A 25,319-nucleotide genomic window follows, 5' to 3' on the forward strand; every position below is an offset into this window, starting at 1 on the left:
ATGACATCTTGTGACTAATACGGCCTTTTATTAGTCTTTCTATATGCAGTATTTGCACTCACAAGAACAGTGCTAAGCCAGTCCTCAGTCAAAGTGTGAACACGTTCCCAGGCTTCATTAAGACCACAGAGTTTGTCCTCCAGCTGAGCGTCACTTCCCTCCACCAGAGTCTGCAAACCAGCGCTGATCTCCGTCAGGCCAGATAGCTCCGCCTTCCGACGCTCAGACTCCTTCAGCAGACCCTGGTTAAGCACATCCAGTTCAAAATATTCAACAAGATCATGTTATGACCACCATGTTTCAATAATTCAGCGCCAACTCAGCTACCTGTCTTAATATTATCACACAGGCACATGTAAACACTGACACACTGCTATATAAAAGAAAAAATAATGCTGCTGTTACTAAAACAACAGCCTGCCTTCACCAAGATATGAAGAACATTTTCAGATATTTCACTGCATAAATGTTTCAAAACAAGCACAGCTGAAAAACAACAAAAACACTTTCTACACCCTACTGTACTAAAGCACTTTTAATGACTTTATGTAAACTAGTGAACTATTATTAATTCATAGCATTTCAGTTTTAATGTCGTTTCTGGGTATTTTTGGATAAACGGGGTCATTTTTTTTTCCTGGTTCTGTGTATGTAATCATAAATCTTTCAGTCCTTTTTACCGAAGTGGGATCAGAGAAGAGGAGAAGAGCTCATCAATTATATACGAAGCCACACATAATTCACACGGCTCATAATGTTGATTACCATATTAGAAAGAGAATCAGATTCATCTGTTTAGGGGCAAGAAACTGTCCCTCTGTGCCATCTACTGGCAAGAAACAGACTCACCTCTATTGTTTTCAAAGGTTTTGTTTTCACTAAAACTTGCACAGCACACTTTTTTCTTAATAAATGTCTGCTCAAAAAACAAAAAAACAAAAAAACAAAAAAAGCTTTCCACATACTGATACAGCTACTCACATTAGCCCATGCAATCTCAGCGTCGATGTCAGCTGGCATGTCTCCGCAGCCATTTTTCTGCTGGAGCTCGGCCTCGTTTGTGTTCAGCCAGTCCTGCAGGACAGCACTTTCCTTCTGGAACTTTTGGGATAGAGACAAAGCTTTTTCCAGGTCCTGTTTGCCCTCTGTTACCTGTAAGGACAATTAATACAATGGCATCTTTAAAAAGGGCTCAGAGCTATGACAGAAGTACTCAATGTTAAAAGCAAGATTTTGTGGAAGTGTTAATTCGCCCAGAATGAGGTACCTGCGCCCCGAGTTCATTGTAGAGCAATTTAAGAGCAGTAAGCTGCTCGTCCATGGCCTTTGGGTTCTCTGTCTGCTGTTTCTGCACAATCTGGCGGCCTGTTTTTATCACCGTCTCCACCTCCAGCTTCACCTCACTCAGCAACTTGTACAATTTCTACCCAATAAAAAGACATGAAATAAGTAGCTGTGTGGATTGACTGGAGAGAAAAAAAGAAAAGTGAAGAAAAGGTCTGTTTCTTACCAGACAACCAGCAAGATGAGACTGAATTTTTTCTGGTTCCACATCTTTAACATCCAGGATGTGAAGCTCAGCTTTAGCACCATCCAGGACCCTCTTACAGTCCAGCATGCGCTGCTCAAAGTTAGCAGGCTTCTGGAAAAGCTGATATTTTGTGGAGATCTCCCTCAGTTTCCTCTGCAGAGAGCAATTCAGAAGGCAAACAAAGTCAAAGATCGCCGAAAAAATAGCCAATGTTTACCGAGCAAAATGTTAAAGAAAGTATGAAACTTTGAATACAACTTAAATGCATCTTCAGGATTACAGAAACCTTTATACAAGTAAAAAAGGAAGAGAAGAAATCTACTATGTCTTATTGGTAATATTAGCCCAACACTTAGTAAAGAAAATGTATGTAAAAGGTAAAGGTATTAAAGCTATATGATAAGTGGTGGTGGCATGACAACTCCTGACATTGTCCAGCAGGGGTCAGTGTTACCTGTAGGTGATCCAGCATTGTCCCACCACGGCCAGCTTTGCCATCAGCGGTGTTAGGAGGCAAGTTGGCCACATTTCTTCTCCTCATCTCTTCCACTGTCACCTCGTGAGCTGCGATCTCTGCTCCAATAGTCTAACGGAAAATTCAAAACAGCCCTTATACACTGAGAAGGTTTTTTTTTTATGCACATGGAACATTCAAGTATGCATTATTATGGTGGTTTTATGTTTAAGAAGACAATTTGAAGTTCAATCATATTTCATTGCATATGCAGTTTATTAGTGTTAGATGAAGGGCCTTTACGCTCCGAGGCTTCTCTGAGTGTCAGATCTCATTAGGTGAGTCTTACCAACACAGAAGTGTTTTATGTTCACGTGCGCTGTACCTGTGCTTCCTGTGGAAGCTGGAAGGCGTCTATGCGATCAGTGAGGTAGGAGGTGAGCGTGTGGTCCAGCTGGCTCAGAGACTCCTGCAGCGCTTGGAGCGCCTGTTCGTTTTCTCTCAGTGTCTGCAGCTGCTGCTCGAGGCTGATCTGCCGGTTCACTGCCTGGACGAGGACACAGACACCGAGACACACATTTGAATCTGTTATAATCGCAGATTTTAGTGTAGACAGATATTATATTTATTCTTATCATGCATGTGCAAATGGCTAAGAAAAAGACTGAAAATAATAGCTAATATACACAGTGTTACACTCGCTGTAAGCATCTTAATTATTCCTACTTTTAGCTGCACTCATTTACATTTGACAATACATTGAGGCATATTTCTCCATGTAGCATAGCTGATACAGTAAAGGAGCACTCCATAAATACTGTATGAAATGTCAATGCAATGAACTCTGTACAGATATGGACATGTTCTAGTTTGCAATAGACAGAATCAGATATAAATTCCCCAAAAAGAATAAGCACAGATTATCCATTGAAAAAGGAACTGAGATGTAATTTGCAACATTCCTGTTTATGCAGGAACAAATGTAGAACATGCACACACACACAGACAGAGACAAGGTCCTGACCTGGTGGTTCAGTTGCTCGTAGCGGGAATTAAAGGCCTCTAGTTTTTCACTAATGAGCTCATCAAGTATGCCCCCGTCTATCAGCGTCTGACCCAGCTCTCTGATTTGTGTCCGGTTGTCCCCAGGGTGGCGGAGCACACCCTCCAAAGACTGGTGGTGACAAAAGAGATGGAGAGAAGCATAAATACATCCGCAAAGAATCAGGAAAAAATGAATAAATAAGAATCAAGCAAAAAGGGGAGGAAAGCAAATCCTTTGAGGATGCTGAAACAATGATGAAGCTTTACAGTTTCAAAAATTTGCAACAGAAACTTGCAAAGCATGAATGAATTAAAAAGAAAAAGAAGAGCAGAGCTAACCTTGTAACCAAACGATCAAAAAGCGCAAAACATCAGGGTGAAAAATGAATTCCGGTACATAAGCGTATGTGTGGATGAAAGAGAGAGAAACAACACAAAACAAAAAAAGCTGAGCAAACAGATGCAGTCCAGATGCAGAATTTCGCTGGGCTGGGTGTGTCAGACAGCGGCAAACCAAAACAAAGATGATAACTGAATGAGAAATGAGAGACGAGTGAGAGAGAGAGAGCTTGAATAGTGACGGCACCGGTTTGGACCCAACAGTCACTGTTTATGTGGGGTCATTAAATTTGCTTTTCCTTCCCCAGAGGTAACAGACACAGAGAAAGACAGCCCCCCACCAGAGGGGTGGGTCTGATTAGGAAACTGAGAGGCCGGGAATGAGTGCCGGGTGATGAAACAGGATTTAAAAGAGTGAAGAGGAAGAGAGAAAGAGAAAGACTTGTTGGAGGAGAAAAGAAAAGTCAAAAAAATATATTATAAGGACACAGACTAGAGCGGGGAAACATTGTCTTCAAGGGTCTTCAACTTCCTTCATCACTATGCAATGTTACAGAAGCAGCACTGTGATTAAAGTGACTCTGACAGTCGTGCCGCAGGCGGTCTACAGATATAGCAGCAGATCAAGGCAAAGCAGAAGAAATTTGGAAGACAAATCAAAGACAAATGAGGTTATTAACATCCAGTTCAACGTGTAATGGAAGAATTAGTTTGTTAAATGTTGCCACTTCATGCATACAGAACCAGAAGTGATCAGAACTTTACATACAGTCATCACAGGCATGAATTGTCATGGTAATTTGAGGCTTTTAAATGATTTATTTGAACTGTTCTTTTTCCAGGGTGGAATGATTGTACAGCTTACATCTTTAATGATGTTAAAAACGAGTATCCAAAGCACAAGTTTGAATATAGTTTGGATTTTCTACACAGCCTCAAATATATGCATACAGTCATTGACCACAATGGCAAGATTTGGCACATTTGGAAGAGTAAAGAGTAACTTCTGACCACAACTGTTTATTTGTGAGGTTATGGTGTTGTATCGCAGATAAAAAGATAAAAGATAAAATCCATTCAAAGATTCATGTCTTCTCTGTTTATATATTAAAGATGTAACTAATTATATCAGATTTCTTACACACTTGCTCCTGACACATGCCTTCAGCTGTCGAAAATGCTTGTTTGTACTTTAAAACTTTTTCCACATTTGCTTTTGACATCAACATGTTTCCTAAAATTATGCAGTTGGATGTATAATATTAAGATTTCCCACTTTGAGACGAAGAATGGTGCATTGTTTTCCTTTTATGTCAACCGCCCCTTAGATGATGAGGATATTAGGACAGGCTTGCCGGTTTAAAAGATGGTTGCAAAGAAAAATGAGACAGAAATTGGAATGTGGCACTGAATTACATTGAATTTGATTACAGGTGTGCGTTTTTACCTCCAAGGCTTCATTAACGGCCTCGGTGCTCTCTGGCAGGTTTTCAGTAGCTTGTAGCTTCTCCTCCAGAGTGTTGAGCCAGCTCTGCTCCATGTCCAGGTATTGAAGCAGCTCCATCCAACAAGACCAAACCTCCTAAAGAGCACAGAGCAACACAAAAACTATTAAAAGGGAAATTCTTTATGTTACTATGAGGTGACCACACTCATGAGCATGCCCCTGTTCAGGCGCTTAAAGAACAATATAAAACATTTTAATGTTTATTTTCTTCTTTATAGCAAGACTAAACAGCCACATTCTACGGACAAAGAGGAGGTTGTGACAAACAGGCTGCAGGCAAAAAGCATACACAAGCGTAAACACAGCTTTCTGACGTGCCTGACCTTTACTCTGCAGTGTTTAATCAAAAAAAGGAGCCCCTAAGTAGGACTTTACACTTACAGATTAGCTCTGAAAACAAGAATCACCATTTTCCCTTCAAGCTTCTCTTGGTCTTTGCATGAAAATTAACAAACGAGGGCCCAAGATATGACACATTGCATAACCCGACATGTCATTCCTCTACTGAACTACGGGACTTCTGAGCTGATGGACAAAATCGTGCCACTCAAGCAGAAAACAATGAATTAACTTCATGTTAATGTGTCACAGGAGCTTTTACTTAAGCTTCAAGGTAATTTAAATGCAACACAATAGGGGGAAAATGCCACTTTTTATAATTTACTTAGTTAAGTGCAGGTTTCCAGCAATAAAAGCTCATAATAATGAGATTAATCAATATATTATGTGAGTAGAGCTCATTTATTACATTTTTATTCACCAACAACAGAAATTACATTAATAAATTGATTACATTACCTCCAGGGTGTGACACTTGCTCTTGAGGCGGTCACAGAGCTTGTGGTAGTTGGCTAGTACCCCCTCTAACTCTGAGGTCAGTTCTTGCCTGCTTCCTCCACCTGTGGGTGATGTTCGGGACACCAGCAAGTTGATGCTGTCTTTCAGGATCTTCACTTTCACCTCTTTCTGTACCACATCCTCTTTAGCCCGCTGCGAGAGCCGAGGCCACCCAAGATGAGAGAGAGCAAGAGTTAGATTCAAACAAACACAAAGAATTACTCAACACCGCTTTCTTTGACCACCCTTCCAGTCCAACCTTCATCTCTTCCAGCGATGCCTCCAGCTCCTCTGGACTTTTGTATTCAAAATCCCTCATGAGAAACTCCTCGTCAACTTGGGCCATCCACTCCTGCATCTCTGCCAGGTCTTTCCTCAAATTCACATGCTTCTCCTGACTCTCTGCCACGCGCTCCTGATGGCTCAGCAACTGGAAAGAAAATGCATTTCATCAGGTTTGTAACGAGCTGGCATCACATTTTTAGAATTTTAGAAATTCTAATATTGCTTAGAAAATCGCATTTTAATTGATCTTTTAATGGTTTACATTCATGATTATGCAATTATGCAATGATATATACAGTACAGCATATTAGTGAAATGAAGTGGACTTCATCTTCCTGTAAAGTACTGTATGATGTACAAAACAAAAGGTACAGGACACAGGTGAGACCACATGTTATGAAACCTTAACATTAAAACATTAAGGTTAGTTGTGCATGCATAATTTGTTATTGTAATTTATAATGTAAAATTAGTGTTTTAACTTATTTAGCCTCTGTGTACTACTGATATGTGATTGTAACTTTATTATACGAATAGTTTGTGTGAAGACTGCAAACAAAAGGCCCAAAACTAACAGTTAGCTGTGTTCAAGGTAATGATGCACTTTCCATGTCTCTGTTATCAGACAGGTTCCTACATGACTGTGAGAAACAAGCTCCTTACAGCTGAGCAGAGTTTGTATCCACACAAAGAGCATAAAGGAGCTGTTATTCTTCTGTTCTGTGCTGCTATGAAGACTGTTCGTGCTGTGCTGATCTGCTGGTTTGGTTTCAGCGTTCAGTTTATTTTTCCATGACATAAATCAGCCACTAAATAAATTATAAGCAATAAAACAAACTCACCTGTTTGCTGAGAGAAGTCCACCGAGCCTGGCACTCATCCAATTTGTCCTGCCCCCACCTGGCCAGTCCTGGCACTGCAGCTGCCTGTACCGAATTCACATTCTCTCCCATCTGCTTTAGTGAACCTTCCACCTGCTCCATCTCATTCACATGCTCCTGTTTATAGGAACATGAAAGGAAATCTTTTAAAAAAAAAAAAAAAAAAAAAAAAAAAGTTCATTCAAGCCAAGCCCCCCACCAAAAACCCTACTTCAGCATATTGTTCAAGTTGATTTCTGAGCAGTTTGTGCGTCATTACCACCAGTGTTTGTTTTTTGTTGCATTTTTCTCACACCTTGCACTGATTCAGTTCTTCCCTTAGACTCTCTGTGTCACCCATCCCTGTGGCATCCCGAGACAACAGCTCCTGAACTGCATCTAGCCAACGTTCCACTTGCTCCAAACGAACCTGAATGCAGCACAAGAGCAAAACCACAGTGTAAACTACAGCCATAATTTAAGCAGAAACAGACTCTTTATTCTCCCTGACAGCTGCTCTACCTGATTGTCCTTCATGCTACCCAGAATGCACTGCAAAGTGCCAAGCTCCTCACGGGCCCGGGAGGACAGCTGACTCCATTTTTGTAGTTCTGCAGGGTCAGAGGCTTGCTGTGTTTGCTCAATATCCAGACACAGGACCTGACGTGAACACAAGTACAGAATTGAAATGACATTTCTGAGAAACAATCAATCAATCTTGGAATTCTTGGAAAACAAATTTGACCGCCTGGAGTGGAAAACATCTCTTAAACATTTTTGCATGCGTAAAAGAAACATTTAAAAAGAAAAAAAAAAAAACAACAACTTGAGATTATTCCAGAGTTTAACAAAAAACAAAAAGTTGAGTCTGACAGGAATTTAAAGACCAATATGATATTTGGCGATTTGAAAATCCAGTATATCAGCAAACATTTGACCTTCTTTCAGGGTCACACAACGGAAAAATTTCCCTAAAAAATATTATCTGTATCTTTACTCAGATACAATTGCAGGCATAACAATGCAGTTTAAAAGTAACCTTGTTTTATTAGGTCATGGATTACTTGTTTACGCTCTGCCCGACTCTGCAGGGATCATCTGGTTGTTGTGTTTGAGGCTCCAAACACATATTGCCAACAGGGAAGTGGCAGCATCAATTCTCATAAGATGGTTGAAGCGTGTTTCTGGTGTCTTTTCTTTAATTTAAATTACCTGGCTCTTATAATGCAGTATGTCTGCAAATAACTAACATTGACATTGTCTATACCGTACATCATATTGCGGTAAGTTATAAAGTCATTAGATATTGATCATATATTATACACCCTGCAAAATGTAGCTTCTTGAAAACAAATATAGGTATGATTGTAATCTGCATGTGTACTGAAGGCCTAACAAGCATGTGGTTTGTTCCTCATTAAATGTTCAACTCTTTACTTAAATAGTGTGTAAATTAATTTAATTACTCATTATTCAAAAACACTCCTAGCAATTCAATTCAATTTTAAGCCTCAAGGTGCTGCAAGTTAAAGACCATATAATAACACTGAAAAAAAAAAACATCAATCAAATGACCCCTCATCAGCTAGCGCTTAGCGACCATATGAAGGAAAAACTGCCTTTTAACAGAAAGAAACATCCTGTAGAGCCAGGTTCAGGGAGTGGCAGCCATCAGCTGGGGTTTGATAGGAGGAAAACAGGTTAAAACCAGCAGTAAACTAGTGAGGTTTAACTGTGTGCTGTAATACATTAACACAGAGAGAAACCAGAGCCAATATGGTGATTATCACCTTGCCTCATTTGACTAAAGGGAACCTGAACTCGCACATGCTGCTATGGTATTGCATGTTGCGGTCAACAAACTGACTGACAGGTTCAGCGGCTCCACACTGAGCTGTTAGGAGCTCCGCGCTGCATGCACGGGCATGCTGCCCAGAATGCGCGTAGTCCCCGCCCCCCTCCCCGGCACCGTGCCCTATCTGCCATGATAACAAGAGCGCAGACGGAGCCACATTCCACTGAAGGATGGAGGAGGAGACCAGCACACACAGCAACACACAAAGCACAACAATGCACAGATAACAAATCTACACACCCTTCCCTCTTACACAAAGGTTTAATACAGTGCAGAGGGAAGTGACTGGCTGATACAAGGATCTGTTATGCTTTCAGAGGAAAAGACGACAGCAAAAACTGAGATAATGTACATACAAGGACACAGAAACAACCAAAGTGAATGATGAGAATAAATTACTTGGGTCAAAGGGCACATATGACAGCAGCTAAACTTTTCAGCAGGCTCAAAATAACATTTAACATTTATATATTTATATAGTTTCATTGTGCTTTAGAATACAAGCCACATTTAACCACACATTAATAAACCCCTTTATTCTATACGATTTAAGCACTTTATCTGACTCGCTGTGGGAGGAAACTGGAGAACCCAGAGGAAACCCACTTAAGCACATGATCGAACCAGGATCTTTCTTGCTGAGAAGAGACGGTGCTAACCGCTGCAACACCATGTTGCACAAAAAGCAAATCTAAAGTGCTAACGAGTACCTCAGATCATCAAAAATACTAACTATCTAACTAATTAATGCAGCTATATCCTCCTCAGTCGAATTCACATTTTTGTCCTAGCTGCCTGCTTGTCAGTTAGCAGAATATCTGTATTTAAACTCATCTGGAGGAAAACTCACCTGTGCCCGCTCCACTGCCTCTTGTGTTGTAGGCATGTCAACCATCCTGTTCCTCAGAGTGGCCAGTCTGGCTTCTAGACCCTCCACCACAGACTGTACCAGCTGCGTGGCTTCCAGATTAGCCAGGGCTGAAATAAGGCAAGGAAGAGAAGATGTTTCAGAAAATAACAGAAGAAAAGACAGGAGAAACTGTGAAATATAACTTTAGCATTCAGGCTTAAGCATCAAGCTTCTGCCACAAGGGGGTAGTAAGCAAGTTTGGGATTCCCCCTCTTTACAGTTGGAGATGCTTGTGTTTTCCATACACTAAGAGTTTCCCAAACATTGAACTGTGTGTTAAACTTAAAATAAGTTTGGATTTGCTATTTCCAAAATAGCAAATCCAAACCTCCAAAAGGTTCACAAGTGACCAATTTATTTTAATTACTTCAATTGCCTTTCATTTTACTCTTATTCCTCTGCACATTTTTCTATACTTCCACTCCTGTCTTCCTTCCCCTGTGTCCCCTTCTCTGTTAACTACCAGGTGATTTAATGCTTACGTAATCTGGCTATGTTCATATACAGAAGGAGCAAACCTGGAGTGTAAGTGTGGGGTGGGGGTGGTGATAGAGAGGGCCCCAGCAAGAATCAAACCGCCCTCAGGCAGAAACAAAAAGGTTTTCCTTGGATCCCATCCAAACCCTCAGTGTCATAAAAGCCCTAGAGGTACAGCAAAACAGGTATGCAAACACAACACACACACACACACCCACCCACATCCCCCTACAGGCAGCAGAGCATTCAAGCCTCCCTTTACGGATATTTTTTGGCCAGGATCAGCGCACGTAAATTCCAGAGGTAAAACGGTGACTTATTTTCAGAACTTGTCCAGGTCCAAGTCAGGTCCTCAGATAGAGACGGAGCTGGCACAGAGGTACGATCCTACGCACGATCGCTCACGTACACACTCGCATCTCCGTGAGCTTTTGGAGGCCATATAAGGGCATCATCTATTACTTGTGGCTGGCCAAGGATTCGTATAAAAGCTCATGTCAAATTTACACAGCCCGTGTGGAACAGGGCTCTGCTGATCTTAACCATTACTCATTCAGTCTCCCATAAACCTGAAAGCTTTGCACCACAAGCAACGAGAGAGATAAAGGCATTTGTTTTAAGGGAGGTTTAAATCTCTCCCCTGCAGATCTCAGGAATAAGAGGATATCTGAAAGCTCTCAGGTCACTGGAAAAGCAGGTGGACCTGCTCAGAGTTTCGGACTTCATTTCTACTGTATTGATTTACGAAATTATTTTAATGCACTTAAGCAGTACCTTCATTGACTTCCTTTTCTCTGCTCTGCAGCTTCTGCAGGGTGGAGGCATGATGTGCAGAAACCACCACCATGTTGTCTTTTAGAGAAGGCAGGGCTCCCATTGACCCTGCCTCTGCAGACAGCTGCTCCAGTCGTGGACTGAAGGCGGTGACCTGAGCAATTCGAGACTGACAAGCACGAAAGAAAACAAATATGTTCAGTGTTTGAAATGAGGAGTGATCACATGACCACACTTCGTTCAATTAGCTTTCAGACTTCTCATGTTTGTTGAAAACAATTAGAAACATTTACATTCGATTCTTTATTTTGCAATTACATACGTTTATCTAAAATAATTACAAAACATCTTACTCACACTGCTGCAGTGAGTTAGCTGACTGGTCTGGAATTTACCAGATGGAGTTATTGTTTCCAATGACAGGCAAGTAAGTTAAGCTGAAATTATGACACACTGGAGGGAGGTTTCATCTGTCTTACTCTACTCTACAAGCTTTTGAATGCATCTCAACTTGATTTACTGCATCCCTGCTGTGGCCTCGTGGTTTCTGATCAGTGATTTTAATGGTGATTTATCTTTGCTGTAAAAATTGTAATACTTGTAAAGAAACTGCAGTTGAATGAGAGGAATTTAACAAGTGACGTTTAGGGTTAAAGTCACACAAAGGACATTGAAGTGTCTGCGAGTGAGACGGTAAATCTTACCTGGCATTCCCCCCTCAGGTTTCCGAGCTCCATCTTGTTGCACTTTTCTACAGGCGCGGTCGAGTCCAGCCACTGGTCCTGTTCCTGCAAGACCCGGTCCAAGCCTGCAAGTTCATTAGAAACCGCTCTCAGCCGGGTCTGCGTGAGAACCCGCTCACGGGCTGCCTGCAGCTCCCTCGCACAGACATCCCACTCAGTCTGGAGCTGCTCTATGTTTGCCCTCACCAGATCCACACTCACAGCCTCTATAGATAGAAACAAAGACACCGGCTCACATCAAATGCACTTAACAGCTAACTGATTTTAAGCCTTTGAATGTTTGAATGTGTCACAGCTTTTGTTCTAGATTTTATGTGGGAGCTCCTAGCAAGTAATAATTGTAATAACACCAGAGGATAAAATAGTGGAGAGAAGGCAAAATAGATGAAAAAGCAACTGATGGAATAAAACTGTTTAATGGAAATTTTGACATTTAAAAAAAAAAAAAAAAGGAAAAAAAGTCATCTCCAACTTAGCCACGCCGCCACCTCCCACTGCCTCCAGAGCAGTGTAAACACGTAAAAACCCTGAGTGCCTCTTCATTTCATTGAGTGGTTATATGAAATCAGCAACCCTGCAGACTGACAGGGTTTTATTACTCAAACTCCAAATCCACAAACACATGTTTAGAGTTCTGGCATTTAAAAATAAATAACAATAAAAATACGTAGGCTCGTAAATACCCAGAAAATACCAGACAGCTGCAGAAAAGTGGTAAAATCTTATGAGGAAAACACAGTTTAACAAGGAGATGGAAGATTGTTGTTTGAGCTGCCTTAAGGCAATAAATAGAAGTCAAGATCTTTACACACTTTAGAAGAACATACGTGACAAAACTTGGGTGATTTGTTTCTAATAATTTTGTGGTTTATACAGAAAGAGGAACCTTTACTCCATGTTTCATACCTCTCTCTAGCTGGTCCATCAGGGCTCTTCCCCCCTGGATCATCTGACTCACTGTGGCTTCTTTTGCTTTAAGTTCTGCTTCCAAATCCTAAAGTGGTTGTTTAACACATATTAAAGTTTATGCCTACAAAATATATTTTGTTAAATTGAAGTTGAAATTATGTTAAATGTCTGCAGGTCTACCTTTAGATTCTCCTGAAGGTCTGGAGTATCAGGTGTAGTCTCAGGATGTGTGGTGGCCAGTGCCTGAGTGGACATCTTCCACGTTTTTATCCAGCTCAAAAGCTCAGAAATTTTGTTTTCAAACCTGCAGAACACAAAAGACATGCACACTATGTACACACTGCTGTGTGTGTGTGTGTGTGTGTGTGTGTGTGGTAGGGTAGAGAGATTTATTCTGTCTGTTTATGGCCCCACTCTTACATTCTTATGACTTCTGCATCCGTCTCCACCAGACGTTTCTTTGGGGGAGCAGGTGGGGCCAGGTCCTGATCGTCAATTGAAGTGACCGAATCCACGGCAACTGTATCCACGACGACCTGTTCTTCCACCTGAGTCATCCCAGCATCCGTCACAGCTTCCATTAGCTGTGAGGAGTGAGTTAAAGTATTAGTGAAAAAGAAAGGAAGATAAATCAATCAAAGCTAAGAAAAAGAAATAAAAGTACACTACCAGTCAAAAGTTTGGACAAACCTTCTCATTTATGTTTTTTCTTTATATTTACTACTTTCTACATTGTAGATACATAATGAAGATGTCAGATATATGAAGCACTGCTTTGCAGGTAACATTGTCGGGGATTGATTCAAAACTGAAGCAGCGAAACGAACCAGCATGGATACCAGAGCATCCTGCAGCAATATGCCATCCCATCCGGTTTCAGGACAATAACCCCAAACACACCTCCAGCCTGTGTAAGGGCTATTTGACCAAGAAGAAGAGTGATGGATTGCTGCGCCAGATGGCCTCCACAGTCACCTGACATAAACCCAATCGAGATGGTTTGGGATGAGATGGAGCGCAGAGTAAAGGCAAAAGGGCCAACAAGTGCTCAGCATCTCTGGGAACTCCTTCAAGACTGTTGCAAAACCATTTTAGATGACGACCTCGTGAAGCTCATCGAGAAAATGCCAAGAGTGTGCAAAGTTGTAATCAAAGCAAAGGGTGGCTATTTTGAAAAATCTAAAATCTAAAACATGTTTTTTTTTAGTCATGTCACACTTTTTTTGTTTACTACATAATTCTATGTGTGTTCATTCATAGTTTTGATGCCTTCGGTGAGAATCTACAATGTAAATAGTCAAGAAAATAAAGAAAAAACATTCAATAGAAGGTAGGACCAAACCTTTGACTGGTAGTGTATACAAAGCATTTTTTTAAAATAAAGATGCTTGCAATGCTGAGCAGTTGGGCAGTGTGGACAGTTTTGAAAGACACTGCTTTCATTTTTATTTTTAACCATGTTTTAATCTAATCTTAGACTCTGTTGTGGCTTAACCTCGTTTGTAAAGTTTCAAACTAACGCAAATGAAGGCAACTGCACTTGAGACCATGACCTTGATGACTGAGAACCTACACAGACAACAAGCATGAGTTTTACTTCAATCAAGAGGTCCATCATTAGCACATTAACACATATTATATATGATGACTCCCTTGCAAAAATGGTGAAACAGTAAATGCTCATACATTTGAAGCATTAACCATGTGAGAATCATGTTTTACCACCTGAGATAGAGTCACACACCTGAAACGAGCAGTCTTCTAACTTCTGCACCAAGCTGTCCCATCGCTGTGTCAGCTCCTCTGTGTCTGCCTCGATCTTCGCTCCTGCATCAGGACTTCGCAGCAGCTGGATCACATCCTGTCCTGCATCAGACAGCTTGTCCAGAGCCCTCCTTTTCTTTTCCATGTCTTCCTTTAAAATCTATAAGAGCGGAAGACAAAACAATTAAGTAAATACTTAAAGATGGAAAGGTCATTCATTACAGTGAAAGCTGTACTGACATTTACAACGCCAGAGATTCAAATTTGCAACATATTTTTCCAGAGTAAATGCTAACAACCAAAACAAACAGGCGTAATACTTACAGCTAACTGGCGCACGTTCATATTGATTTCACCGGAGTCTTTAAAGTTGCTCGTCTTTACTTCATTCAAGGCTTCCTCTTTTTCAACCAACCATGTACTAAACAAGCTCTGCAGAGTAGTAAAAAATGTATTGTAATTACACACAGAGACTCGTGCCTGGATTAATCTGTTTTTATTTTAAAAAGTCTGATGCTTTTCATCCCAAGTGGAGACACAAGTGATTCATTTTTTAAAATCAGCTCAATACAGTTGAATTTTTCTCTCCCGAAGTAGTTTGTTATAAATGTGCATTTAAACAGGAGGGAAGAAAAACCTGTGCAAGATATGAATGTACTGCATAAGAACATAAATATGTTACCTGGTCTGATAGAAGCTGTTGCCAAACCATAAAGACATCCTGCAACTTGTGCCACCTTTCCTCAGTCCAGCGGCACACGGCTCCCCATCGTTCACCCAAAGACTGAATTCAAGATGAACAAAAAATGAATGAAAGCAGTAGCTCATTAATGACAAAGCATTTTATACTCAAGTGCATCCACATAAGGAAGCAATTAAAAGATACTGAACACAAATTAGTATGTTCTGAACATAATGGAAGAAAACTATTTGATAAATGATAAATTGCTGGCCAATCAGCTTCAAGCCTGAAAACTTACTTGTAATTGCTCCTCCAGGGCAGCAGTGGCACTCTCACCGCTATTCTCATCCACCACGACCACCATGTGTGTTAAAGAATTGACCTTTACTTGCTCCGCCTCCAAGTCATTCTGGAGTTCCTGTGCAGGAACACAAACAGCGAATTCAGTCATATGTTGCAATTAACTAAGCAGGCAGAGAAGCTACTCAGCCTTATCGTGACTCATGAAAGATTACAATCAAATGGGAAGGAGTGATCACAAGACCAGCCTGTTTTAGAACAAGAGCTGCATGCATGCACTGGCACTTTTTTGGCATTTTACTTGACACTGTCAACAATGAAGCATTTACCCATGCAAAAGTGTTTTAATATTAAGTGTTAACGGTAAACTGTCCTCACTTTGTGTTGCTCTATCTGTTCTTTATAGGCCTCCATGTCCTTTGCTGCTGGCTGTGTCTCTATCCTCCTGATTCGCTCCTCTGTCTGTGTCAGCCAGTCAGAAAGCTGCTGCAGCTGCTGCTGCTGAAGATCCATCAGGACTTCATGGAGCCTGGAGAGAAAGAAAGCGAAGGTAGAAGGGCAGTAAAGTGAGCACATAAAGGTAGAAAGGATATGTAAGCCATAAATTTCATAAACTTTAGGACTTTAAGATTTAACTGCAACAACACAGGAAGACAAACGCTGTGGCTAAAAAAGCTCAGGGTCAACAAATGTAGCGTACATCATGAACACAACTTGTGTGCAGTTTGTGTGTGTGTGTCGTAAACCTTGATGACACAAGCTGAGAGTGCAAATCGTAAGACCTTGGGTAGCTCAACGCTCAGCATGTGTCATGTCTGGCAACTTGCACCCCTGTCCATTCTTTACAGCATAAACTGATGGCTTGATAACACTGCACACTAGACCATAAAATGTTCAGGTTTATAGTCAGATTTGTCCTGAAACAGAAATGTCCTTTACCCGTTTCTGAGATGAATCAGTAAGGGACATTTAAACAACTCCAGAAGACAGATTCAGGTATGTCTCTGTTTACCTGGCCTGACGGTCCATGCTTTCCACTCTAAGAGCCTCCCAGCGGGCATTGAGGAGGGTCATCTGTTCCCGGATTTCATCTTCTTCCTCTTCTGTTAGGTTGCCTTGAGCAATCAGTTGGTTACCCGCTTGCAGCACATAACCCACACTGCTCTGACGTGCTGTCAGTTTCATCATAAATGTCTTGAAAGGAAAAAGTAGTAAGTGGTTACAATTTTAAACAATAAACAGAAAAATCTCTGTCTATAAAACAGTTTGCATCCTGGGAACATGAACACGCAGCACTCATAATAAGGCCTTTATAATCTGAGCCTGTTTGTTAGCACTTGGCAGACACATGCTAACATCTGGATGCGCTTCCGTCATTAGGTTTAATGTTAATAATGCCCTGCAGAAGCACTGAGCAGTACCGTAGCACCCTCATATTTAAGTGCTGCTGTAGCAACAAGACAAAGCGTGAGCACAAATCGAGGGGTGGGCTGTCAATTAGCAAACCAAAGCCATCCAAAAAAAAAAAAAAAGAAGCGTAAAAGGTTTGAAGAAGAAATGCAAAAGCTAATGTTTGGTTGTTTTTATTTCATTGTAGCTGTGGAGAAGCCAGTGAACTGAGTTGCTGTCCATTACAGGGAGCTCTCTGGTTGAGTAAGCATTTTCAACTGCGCCTCTAACGCCTTTGTTTTTTGACTAAGCTTTACTGGCGAAACTGGAGTAAGTCAGGGAAACAAGGCCGAAACAAACTGGATTGATTTTTGTAGACTTTCTGAAAAGCCTGGCTGTTAAAGCAGCTTTCAATCCTGTTGCTTTCTGTCTCCATAGCAGATTTCAGCTTTGACCTGGATTCCAGGCATTCAACTTCACAAATATTCACAGTTCAGCAGAGGGAATCCAGCCAAAGCCCCTTTACACACATGCACCGACAGAGACGATGTAACTAAGCCTTGTCGAGCAAGGAAGTAAGCTGTGGGCCAGGGCACCATGGAGTGCAGTGTGTCACTGTTAGCCATGGAATTCCTGCCATTCTCAACATGTTAAAGGCATGCACTGCTGTTTGTGGGAGGCCTCTGTCTGTGGGATACTTTTGTCAGTCTCTCTGGAGAGCGACAGCCTAAATGTGTCACCATTTATTGTAAAATTGATGCTCCTGAATGTGACGTCTCAGTCCAATCCATTTTTGTTTTTTTACTGTTTCAGAACTGACAAATGAATTCCAAAAAGAAAATAACAGCACTGTTGTGTCTTCTTACCTCATGTGTGTGAAACTGCTCTTTGACTTCTTCCACATCGTCCGAGACGTCGTCCTGACCCTGTAGATCATCCTCAGCCATCAGCAGCCAAGTCAGAACCTCCTCTAGCGTAGTCTGGTAGGTGTCAAGGTCTCCCTCCAGCAGGCCGCCCTTCATCTCACCCTCTGTCTCAGTCATGGTGCTGGGGGTCTCGGGCCGGGGACTGCTGCCTGCCTCCTCTGTCTGTACAGTCTAAGAAACATGAGGCAAGGTTTGACCAAGTTATAAACAAGATCATTACTTAATAAGTAGGAAAATATTACTGAAAGCAGTACAACAGTTGATTGAAAGAACTGGCTTATATTTTGTAAGTATACAGGCCAAAGTGTACAGTAAAAATAAAAAGGAAGGGTTTTTTGTTTTTGTTTTTTAAAATTTCCCAATGTGCCACATTCATAAGACAAAGACGCCTATGAAACATAACAAGTCGAAGCAAGACTTTGGTTTGTCTTCTGTGCTCATCTGCACACATCAGCTGGCAAGTTTTAAAATAGACCCAGACATCTAGAAGGGGGTTGTGCTACAAAACTATTCCAGGCTTCTAGTTTTGTGAAGAAACGGCTCAAAGGTGCTCAACAAATCTGAATGAAGCTGAACTCCAGATAAAATCTCCACAATGGCAGCCAAGGCAAAGATGACAGAAATGGTAATGGGTGTGCAGTAACAAATCAAACAGATCTTTGTTTTCCAGGCTGAAATTATACAGTGGTAATGCCTGTGCAACAAACTCAGGAAAGGTCACCTGCTGAAAATATTCAATGACCTTTTGGATATTTTTGGAATAAGTGACAAAAGAACTGTAAGCCCTTATGTTACATCAATGAGGGCTGGCAAAGAAGGGCGACAGGGAGAGAAATAAAGAGGAGAGAGAGTGAGAGAGAAGGGAAAACTGCAGCCTTGCTGCATTTATTGAGTTGAATGGCTGTAAAATAGCTGTGGTCTGGCTCAACAGAACACTTTATTGTCACTAAACGATTTGCTCAACTCTGTCTATGCATTCATCACGTTTACAGTTGTAGCCGCAGAGCATGTAATTCGCTACCACACACCAGCAGCTCTCTAATTATCAATGATATTACAAAATGAAGGCGATCGTGGGAGGATCTCTCAGTATGTTTCAAAGTATCATCAATACCGAAAACTACTCTCATAACAAATACGATTAAAATTATGAATGTAAAAGAAAAGTGGGAAACCATATTGAAGTTATGAAATACAAAGAGCCCTTTATTTTAACTACACTCACTCCCAGCAGCAACAGTATTACACATTGGTTCCTATGCAGAGAGGAAGCGAGCCAGGAAAGTAAACCCTTTGTTGGACCAATCAGAACACTATTTAAAAAAAGACTGTTCCAGCACTCATTCCAGGGGCGTGTTAAGTATGTGCCCACGGGCAATAAAACAACCTAAGAGGTGGTTTGGGGGTTTTCTGACTTTTGACAAAAAAAACAAAAAAAAACTCTTAAATGAGAGATGCCCCAGAGCTATATGTGATTGACCAATCCAGCAAGCTGGGAGGGGATGAAAAGCTAACAAGGCGAAAATGCATACTTAACTTTTAATTAATGTCAGCAAACTCCTTTTCAAAACACAAAGATTAAAAACTAATAATAATAATAAAGTACCTGGAGTTATCAAATCACAGTTAACAGGATAAAGCAAATTATAAACAGATTCCAATCACTAGTTTGTGAAATGCTGAACAAAAACTACTGAATTCACGGTGACACTGCACTGCACAGCACCCTGACTTTAATGTTGTAACAACCTTTTCCTTTTCTCTCAGCTATCTGCACTCACTCCCATTCTCACCAATTTACTCCCCTATTTCCTTCCATCCTTTTACAGCTCTGCGCTTCCACCATGCAGCTCAGCCTGTTGGATAATGTCAGAGGGGTGAGTCATGGCTCTGCTCCCCATTTCTCTGCGCTTGCTGCGCCTTTCATGAGCGGTGCCGGAGAGAATGAAGGAGGCTGCTTTTTCAGAGTGACTCACTGTATCTGGCAACATACAATAAGACACTATTCCTCATGACAATATTCCTCATGCTTGCACGTAGCAACATCTGCTGCCTTCAAACTAAACATGATGATCAGAAATGGAGCACAGCAGCAAAGCAAAAGCTGGAGCTGTTCAGTTTTTGCAACTCAAGATTTTCAGTTGTTGTTTTTTTTTTTTTTTAAAAAAAGGAGCTGGACTATCATTCCTGCATTCATAGAAAAGAAAAAAAAAAGATAACAGTTGTTTATATCATCATAGTTCATCAAGGTTCAGACAGGCAACGTCTGGAGATAATATAGCAATGACCAGCTACTTTGAAGCACCTTCAGGGATTCTTGTTTTATGATCATAAGATAAAACAAGGAGGTAAATTCCTTCTCTGTAGACTGACGTGAGGTCAAAGAAACAGTGAATGGTACTATCTTACTGAGCCTGAGTCAGTGCAAATCAAGTTAAAGCAGTGCTGACTTTTGCTTTATTTGGACTATCTGCCGATGAACATGAACATTCACAGCAAACACTTATGGATTAAGATGAACCCCAAACAGATATCCACCATCTCTGAGCTGCTCAGAAAGTTCTTGCTCTTAAAGAGGGCTTCTTTTTTTCCCCTCTCCGCCAAGTGCTCAAAGAGATTTGTTGATTTGCTGGGCTTCTACCTCTAAAGTTGTAGCATCTTAATAATATTAATTGCCTTGAGGGACCACTGATGTGAACGGGTGCTACATAATTGAAGCTGTTTGACTGAAATGCATGCAGGGCCCGTTTCTGAAACTGAATCTAGTTTGAGTTTTGATTTTGCTAAACTCCAACTTTACATTCTTTGAAACTTATGTGTTTTGTTCTGAAAAATACTTTTCTCAATTTCTTTTTATGTTTAGGTCAAACCTAACATGTCCAACACCTCTGCCCTAAACCTAATAGCTAGTCTTGCACCTTCCTGTTCCTACATGTCACAACAGCTCTACTCTAGATTTTACCTGGGCACCGAGTCCTGGACCTGAGTCTTCTGACTCCACTTTATATTTGCGCGGGAGGGTCTCCACTTCTTTGATGGCCTCCATGCTCACGTCTTTAGGCAGCACGGCAAAAAGCGATGTTATATACATGAGGATGGACTTCTTATCTGGTACTTGCACTGCCACGTCTGTGAATGATAAAGAGAGCAAGACGGCATTAGGGAGAGGGATTTAAGGCAGAAAGATCAGAGATACAAACTGTGCGTGACAGGCAGGAGGGAGAGAGTGGAGAGAGAAAGAGGGGAGGATACAGAGGTGAAAATTGCATGAGTAGAACAGAAGCGTGGCAGATAGGGCGCGATAGCCGTTAAGGGTGACAGAAGGAGATTAGATGGGAAGGACGGTGAGAGAGACAAAGAAAATGCCAGGTTAAGACAAGATGTACTAATTAAATATGCTTTCAGTACAGGTCAGGTGTGACTGCTCCTCAGTCATGACATAAAAACAGGCGTCTGACTTGGACAGCTCAAGCAAGTAAGTAAGGGTCCAGCTTGTTACAGATGTTCAGCCACAGCAACATCAAGATCCTTCTTCACTCTGAGCTTATCCAACTGCTGGCAGTACATGAAGGGAAGGTTTGTGAATGCAGACTGTATTTTACTATGTGGGAATTTTGGCCAGTAAAATTTATGTCAATCCATAACCAAGTGCTATAAAAAGCAGATGCAGGTGCCAATTCTTAGACTTACATCTAAAAACATTCCTATAATATGTACCTGAGTCACAAATGAGCTCAGAATAGCTCAGAACAACAGTACCTTCAGGATCCAGCAGCTTCTCAATACCCAGCTGGTCTTTGGCGAAAGTGAAGGCGTGGTCCAGTCTCTGCACAGGGTTCATCGTGATCACCTTATCCCAGCTAAAAGCGTCTGGCCTGAAGTCACACACAGAACCGCACCAATAGAAGACACAGTTTTATATCATGGCTACTTTATACATCAGAAACTACAAACGTGCAGAAGCAGTGAAGAGCCTAGTGGCACAACTTCATCTGCTTTAAAGGTCAGAAGAGGTCAGAACTTGAGCAACACTTGAAGTAGAATGATGCAGACGAAATCCAAAACCTGAAGCCAGGTGCTGCTGACGTTTTCATCTTTTGAAAGCGCACACATGTTCAGAAACATATGCGTTCCTCTGAGTGCAACATTGTTTTTTTACCATTTCCCCCATAAAGACAACATTTGATGACCTCCCCTTTACCCGTAGTGATAAGTTTTGAAACCTCAGTACATATCAATAAAGACGAGGTTTTATGACGATTAGAGTCGTTTCTGGGTTTTCCAAGGGTAGCTGCACACCCTGAGACAATTCAAAACTCTTGTTCCCTGTTTGCCAGGGGTAAGGAGTTGATTTATTTTTTTTGACAATACATTGATTTTCTATCTATACACCTAATGTAGAAACTAGCTCATAGATATCTGAAACATTTACAAACCCTGTGTATAGGCAAAGGTCTTCCCTGATCTGTGCATTGAGGCCAGCTGTGTGTGGAATGTCTTTAAACCCTAGCCCAAGGTCTAAACCAACACTGGACTGTATGTGTGTGTGTTCATGTCACTAGTAAGAACAAGGGGTTACAAGAAAGGGGGGAAACACCCCAGACAATTCTTTCCTCTTTCTTTTACGCACACACACATGCACACACATGCAAACAGTGACATGGCAGGCGTAAACGAACAAGCCAAGCAGTATCAACACACCCTGCAGGCGCTGACCTATCAACTGGATCTTCACCCACATGCACAGCTTGGGTATCCTCACAGCATCTCTCTCTCTCTCTCTCTCTCATATACATGCACAAAAAAGGTCCTAAACTTATTATTTTTTTTAAAATGTCCTTGATTTCTTCACAACTTTGTATCTAAAGGGTACATGCCATACTACGTTAACTTCAACAGTAAATTCACCTCACAGCAACACATACTACAACAGAAGGCTGCTGCACGCTTGCAAGTGTGGAAAACAATGCAATCACGCAAATATTGGTCATCAATATAATTTAGACTTAATGTAACAAAACACAATTGCATGACCTGGACTTGCAGCCTTTTACCTACGATGAGTATTATATATGTATATAATGTTCATTTTGAGAATAAAGCCGAGATCTGGGGATTAAAGTTGTCATTTCAAGTCAGGCAACTGCCACAGCTGCTACACCCTTTACAAAATGCTTTGTGAAGTTGAGTTACAACATGAGACACAACTTTATCAGCGATCTTATTGCGTCTTGTGATACAACATACATCCTCTCTACTGCACAAGGCTGTATCAGTATCTGCGCTGACTCCTCCAAGTCTGTGTGTTTCTTTCTACTTTATTCTTAAAATGAACAGCTACATATTTTTTTCCTTAATGTGGTCCCAATGCTCCTTTGTTTGCACCAGTCAGGTAATAGCAGTACGTCCACACTTATTGCTAAAGTACCCGCTGAGCGTCCCCATATTCCTCACCTGAAGTGGTGAAGTATGCCGTTTAGAGCTAGGCCATCCACCCAGCTGGTGGTGAAATTCAACACATTGATTTGCGGGTAAGAGCGGGTGCACTGTCGTACCCAACTCAGTAAGAGCTTTTCACTGTTGGTCTGCTGTAGGTTGGACATAACATCCTTCATGACGTCTTTCACCTAAAGAGAGACATGTACATTGAAAGAGGATGATTAATGAAGAGCAAAAACCTGTACGCCTACATTTTGATTCAAAACAGTAGTTTCTATATTCTGGCTGAATAGATCACTTCTCCTTCTATTGAAAGTCAGCAGAATCATTGTATTGATTCTCTTATTAGCAGGTGGGCACATTGAATAGGAGCATCAGCAATGAAAACCTCTTTCTCAATAACTCTATGCACATTAAATTAGCCATTTTATTTATCCTACTAGGATTCCTGTAGTTATATAAAAAATAATGCAGTTAATAAAATTGACACCATGTCTAACACCCAAACAAAAGACAAAAAAAAATGCATGTGGCATCTGTTACATTAACTAACAATAATGAAAAGTAATGAAAATGTTGAGAGAAAAAAAAAAAAAACTGTCAAGGTTCAAACCTTATGAAAGAACCTCTTGAGCCGTTTTACGCCAGCAGGTTGAGCACACAAAGCACTGGATGATATACATGTTTACATGCATACACGCATGTGGGAACATCAATACTGATTTTCCATCATCTGTTTTTTTTGATCCCAGGGTTAGCAAACAGAAGTGTGTATGTGTGTGTGTGCGTGCGTGCACCCTGCTCACCTGCCAATGAAGGATAATACTCCAGATGAGGCCCAATGTCAGCTTGTGGTTCCCATCCACAATATCTGTCCCTCCTATGTTTACCAGATCCACCTGAAAGGAGGACAGACCAAGTTGTTAAAAATATCACAAGCAACCAAATAAACATTTGTGATTTCTACTTTCTGAGCTTGCAGGTTATTAACATTCAAATACATGGAAATGTGTTCTTATGGGGAACATATTAATCCTAAAAATTGAAGCTATTGCTCTGAAATGGTATTAATACTTCTACTGAGTGACTTGACGAAATTAATCAGCTTTCCCAAAGATATGTGTGGGACCATAAAAAGCTTGCTGTGAGTTGTTATGCTCAGTAACACTCGGCAGAACCTGTAAACACACTTCCTGAGTAAAACCAGAGGAGCTCTCCTTTGAAATGGGATTCGAGTTTTCTTATGCAGCTGAGTAATATTATTTTACATCTTAATGAGCCATCAGTGTTAAAGCTGAACACTTCCACCCAGTCAACTGTCTCCACAAAGCAGATTATGCCACCCTAATTACAGCCTCCCAGTGGTGAAGTGAGGTCTGCAGGTTCATCAGACATGTATCATATGAACTAAGGCCAAGTGTGAACTGATTATATATAAATATTGTGGAGAGGATCAAGGCACAGAGTGGAACATGAGGTCATGTGTCTGGTCAAGTTATGAAGTGTCCTTTCTTGTTCTATGCAGAGCTGGCCTCTGACCTATCTAGTACCAATTAGCCTCATGCTGCCACACCATTACTTCTCCACATCTCTCATGAAACAAAGCCTCACATATGCATCAGAGCAGACACGCACAAATACAGTCATCACCCACTCCAAAACTCGCAGTATTGTCTCCTGAAGTACCCTCCATCCGGAAAATAATAATAATAATAACATGAACTGACTAAATCCAATTGCAGAGTTGTGTCTTCCATGGGAAAAAATTAAATTGTTTTCAAATATGTTTCCACTGTTCAGGCTTGTGGAAACTTTGGCCAGTTGACACTTATTTTGCCTCTTGCAAGAGTGAAAGCAGCAGGATTTGCATGCAAACTTCAGTCTCTGCTGCTTCCCATGAGCCTGCCCTGCCCCTTATCTCCCACTGCTGAGGTCAAGGCATTATGACCAACTGTTGTACACAGAAAGTAGGAGGAGGGATGATGAAATGAAGCAGCGAAAGAGGCAGAAGGACAAAGAAAAATACACAAGAAAATGACTTGTGTATGAAATGAATTCAGAGGCCACAGGAAATTAAGGAGTTTTGTATAATTAGAGGAAGAGTTACTGGTTTGAATCAAAAACAGTGCAACCATGACTGTAAATGTGCAGTATGGACATAGGGTTTGGGAGTTTCTACTTCAACAAAATACAACATGACATCATTTCACAGTTTAATATAGTTCCTTATTTCTGATTATCTTATGAGGCTGAAATGAAACAGACTCTTCTTTAACGGCACGTGGCGGAAAATG

The 25,319-nt window shown here is 41.1% G+C and overlaps 1 protein-coding gene across 7 annotated transcripts in view; it reads right to left on the reverse strand.

The window, feature by feature from the left end:
- utrn (utrophin) overlaps positions 1-25,319 on the reverse strand; it is a 192,478-nt gene that overhangs the window by 143,882 nt on the left and 23,277 nt on the right. For all 7 annotated transcript variants that reach the window (XM_084952527.1, XM_084952532.1, XM_084952533.1 and 4 more), the window contains 30 exons: positions 23,832-23,924; positions 23,041-23,213; positions 21,346-21,461; positions 20,549-20,715; positions 17,527-17,757; positions 16,284-16,465; positions 15,650-15,800; positions 15,270-15,389; positions 14,972-15,073; positions 14,614-14,721; positions 14,270-14,449; positions 12,946-13,109; positions 12,706-12,829; positions 12,523-12,610; positions 11,578-11,822; positions 10,874-11,042; positions 9,563-9,690; positions 7,380-7,517; positions 7,174-7,287; positions 6,840-6,995; positions 5,972-6,142; positions 5,674-5,865; positions 4,816-4,950; positions 3,010-3,159; positions 2,371-2,532; positions 1,986-2,117; positions 1,511-1,684; positions 1,268-1,423; positions 982-1,152; positions 63-242 (listed from right to left, as the gene is read on the reverse strand). In XM_084952527.1, the coding sequence (XP_084808653.1) occupies positions 63-242; positions 982-1,152; positions 1,268-1,423; positions 1,511-1,684; positions 1,986-2,117; positions 2,371-2,532; positions 3,010-3,159; positions 4,816-4,950; positions 5,674-5,865; positions 5,972-6,142; positions 6,840-6,995; positions 7,174-7,287; positions 7,380-7,517; positions 9,563-9,690; positions 10,874-11,042; positions 11,578-11,822; positions 12,523-12,610; positions 12,706-12,829; positions 12,946-13,109; positions 14,270-14,449; positions 14,614-14,721; positions 14,972-15,073; positions 15,270-15,389; positions 15,650-15,800; positions 16,284-16,465; positions 17,527-17,757; positions 20,549-20,715; positions 21,346-21,461; positions 23,041-23,213; positions 23,832-23,924 (4,572 nt within the window). The remainder of the gene's footprint in view (positions 1-62; positions 243-981; positions 1,153-1,267; positions 1,424-1,510; positions 1,685-1,985; positions 2,118-2,370; positions 2,533-3,009; positions 3,160-4,815; positions 4,951-5,673; positions 5,866-5,971; positions 6,143-6,839; positions 6,996-7,173; positions 7,288-7,379; positions 7,518-9,562; positions 9,691-10,873; positions 11,043-11,577; positions 11,823-12,522; positions 12,611-12,705; positions 12,830-12,945; positions 13,110-14,269; positions 14,450-14,613; positions 14,722-14,971; positions 15,074-15,269; positions 15,390-15,649; positions 15,801-16,283; positions 16,466-17,526; positions 17,758-20,548; positions 20,716-21,345; positions 21,462-23,040; positions 23,214-23,831; positions 23,925-25,319) is intronic.

Source organism: Perissodus microlepis, chromosome 15, assembly GCF_051167445.1.
Source record: "Perissodus microlepis isolate ML-2025 ecotype Zambia chromosome 15, ASM5116744v1, whole genome shotgun sequence".
NCBI classification, from domain to species: Eukaryota; Metazoa; Chordata; class Actinopteri; order Cichliformes; family Cichlidae; genus Perissodus; species Perissodus microlepis.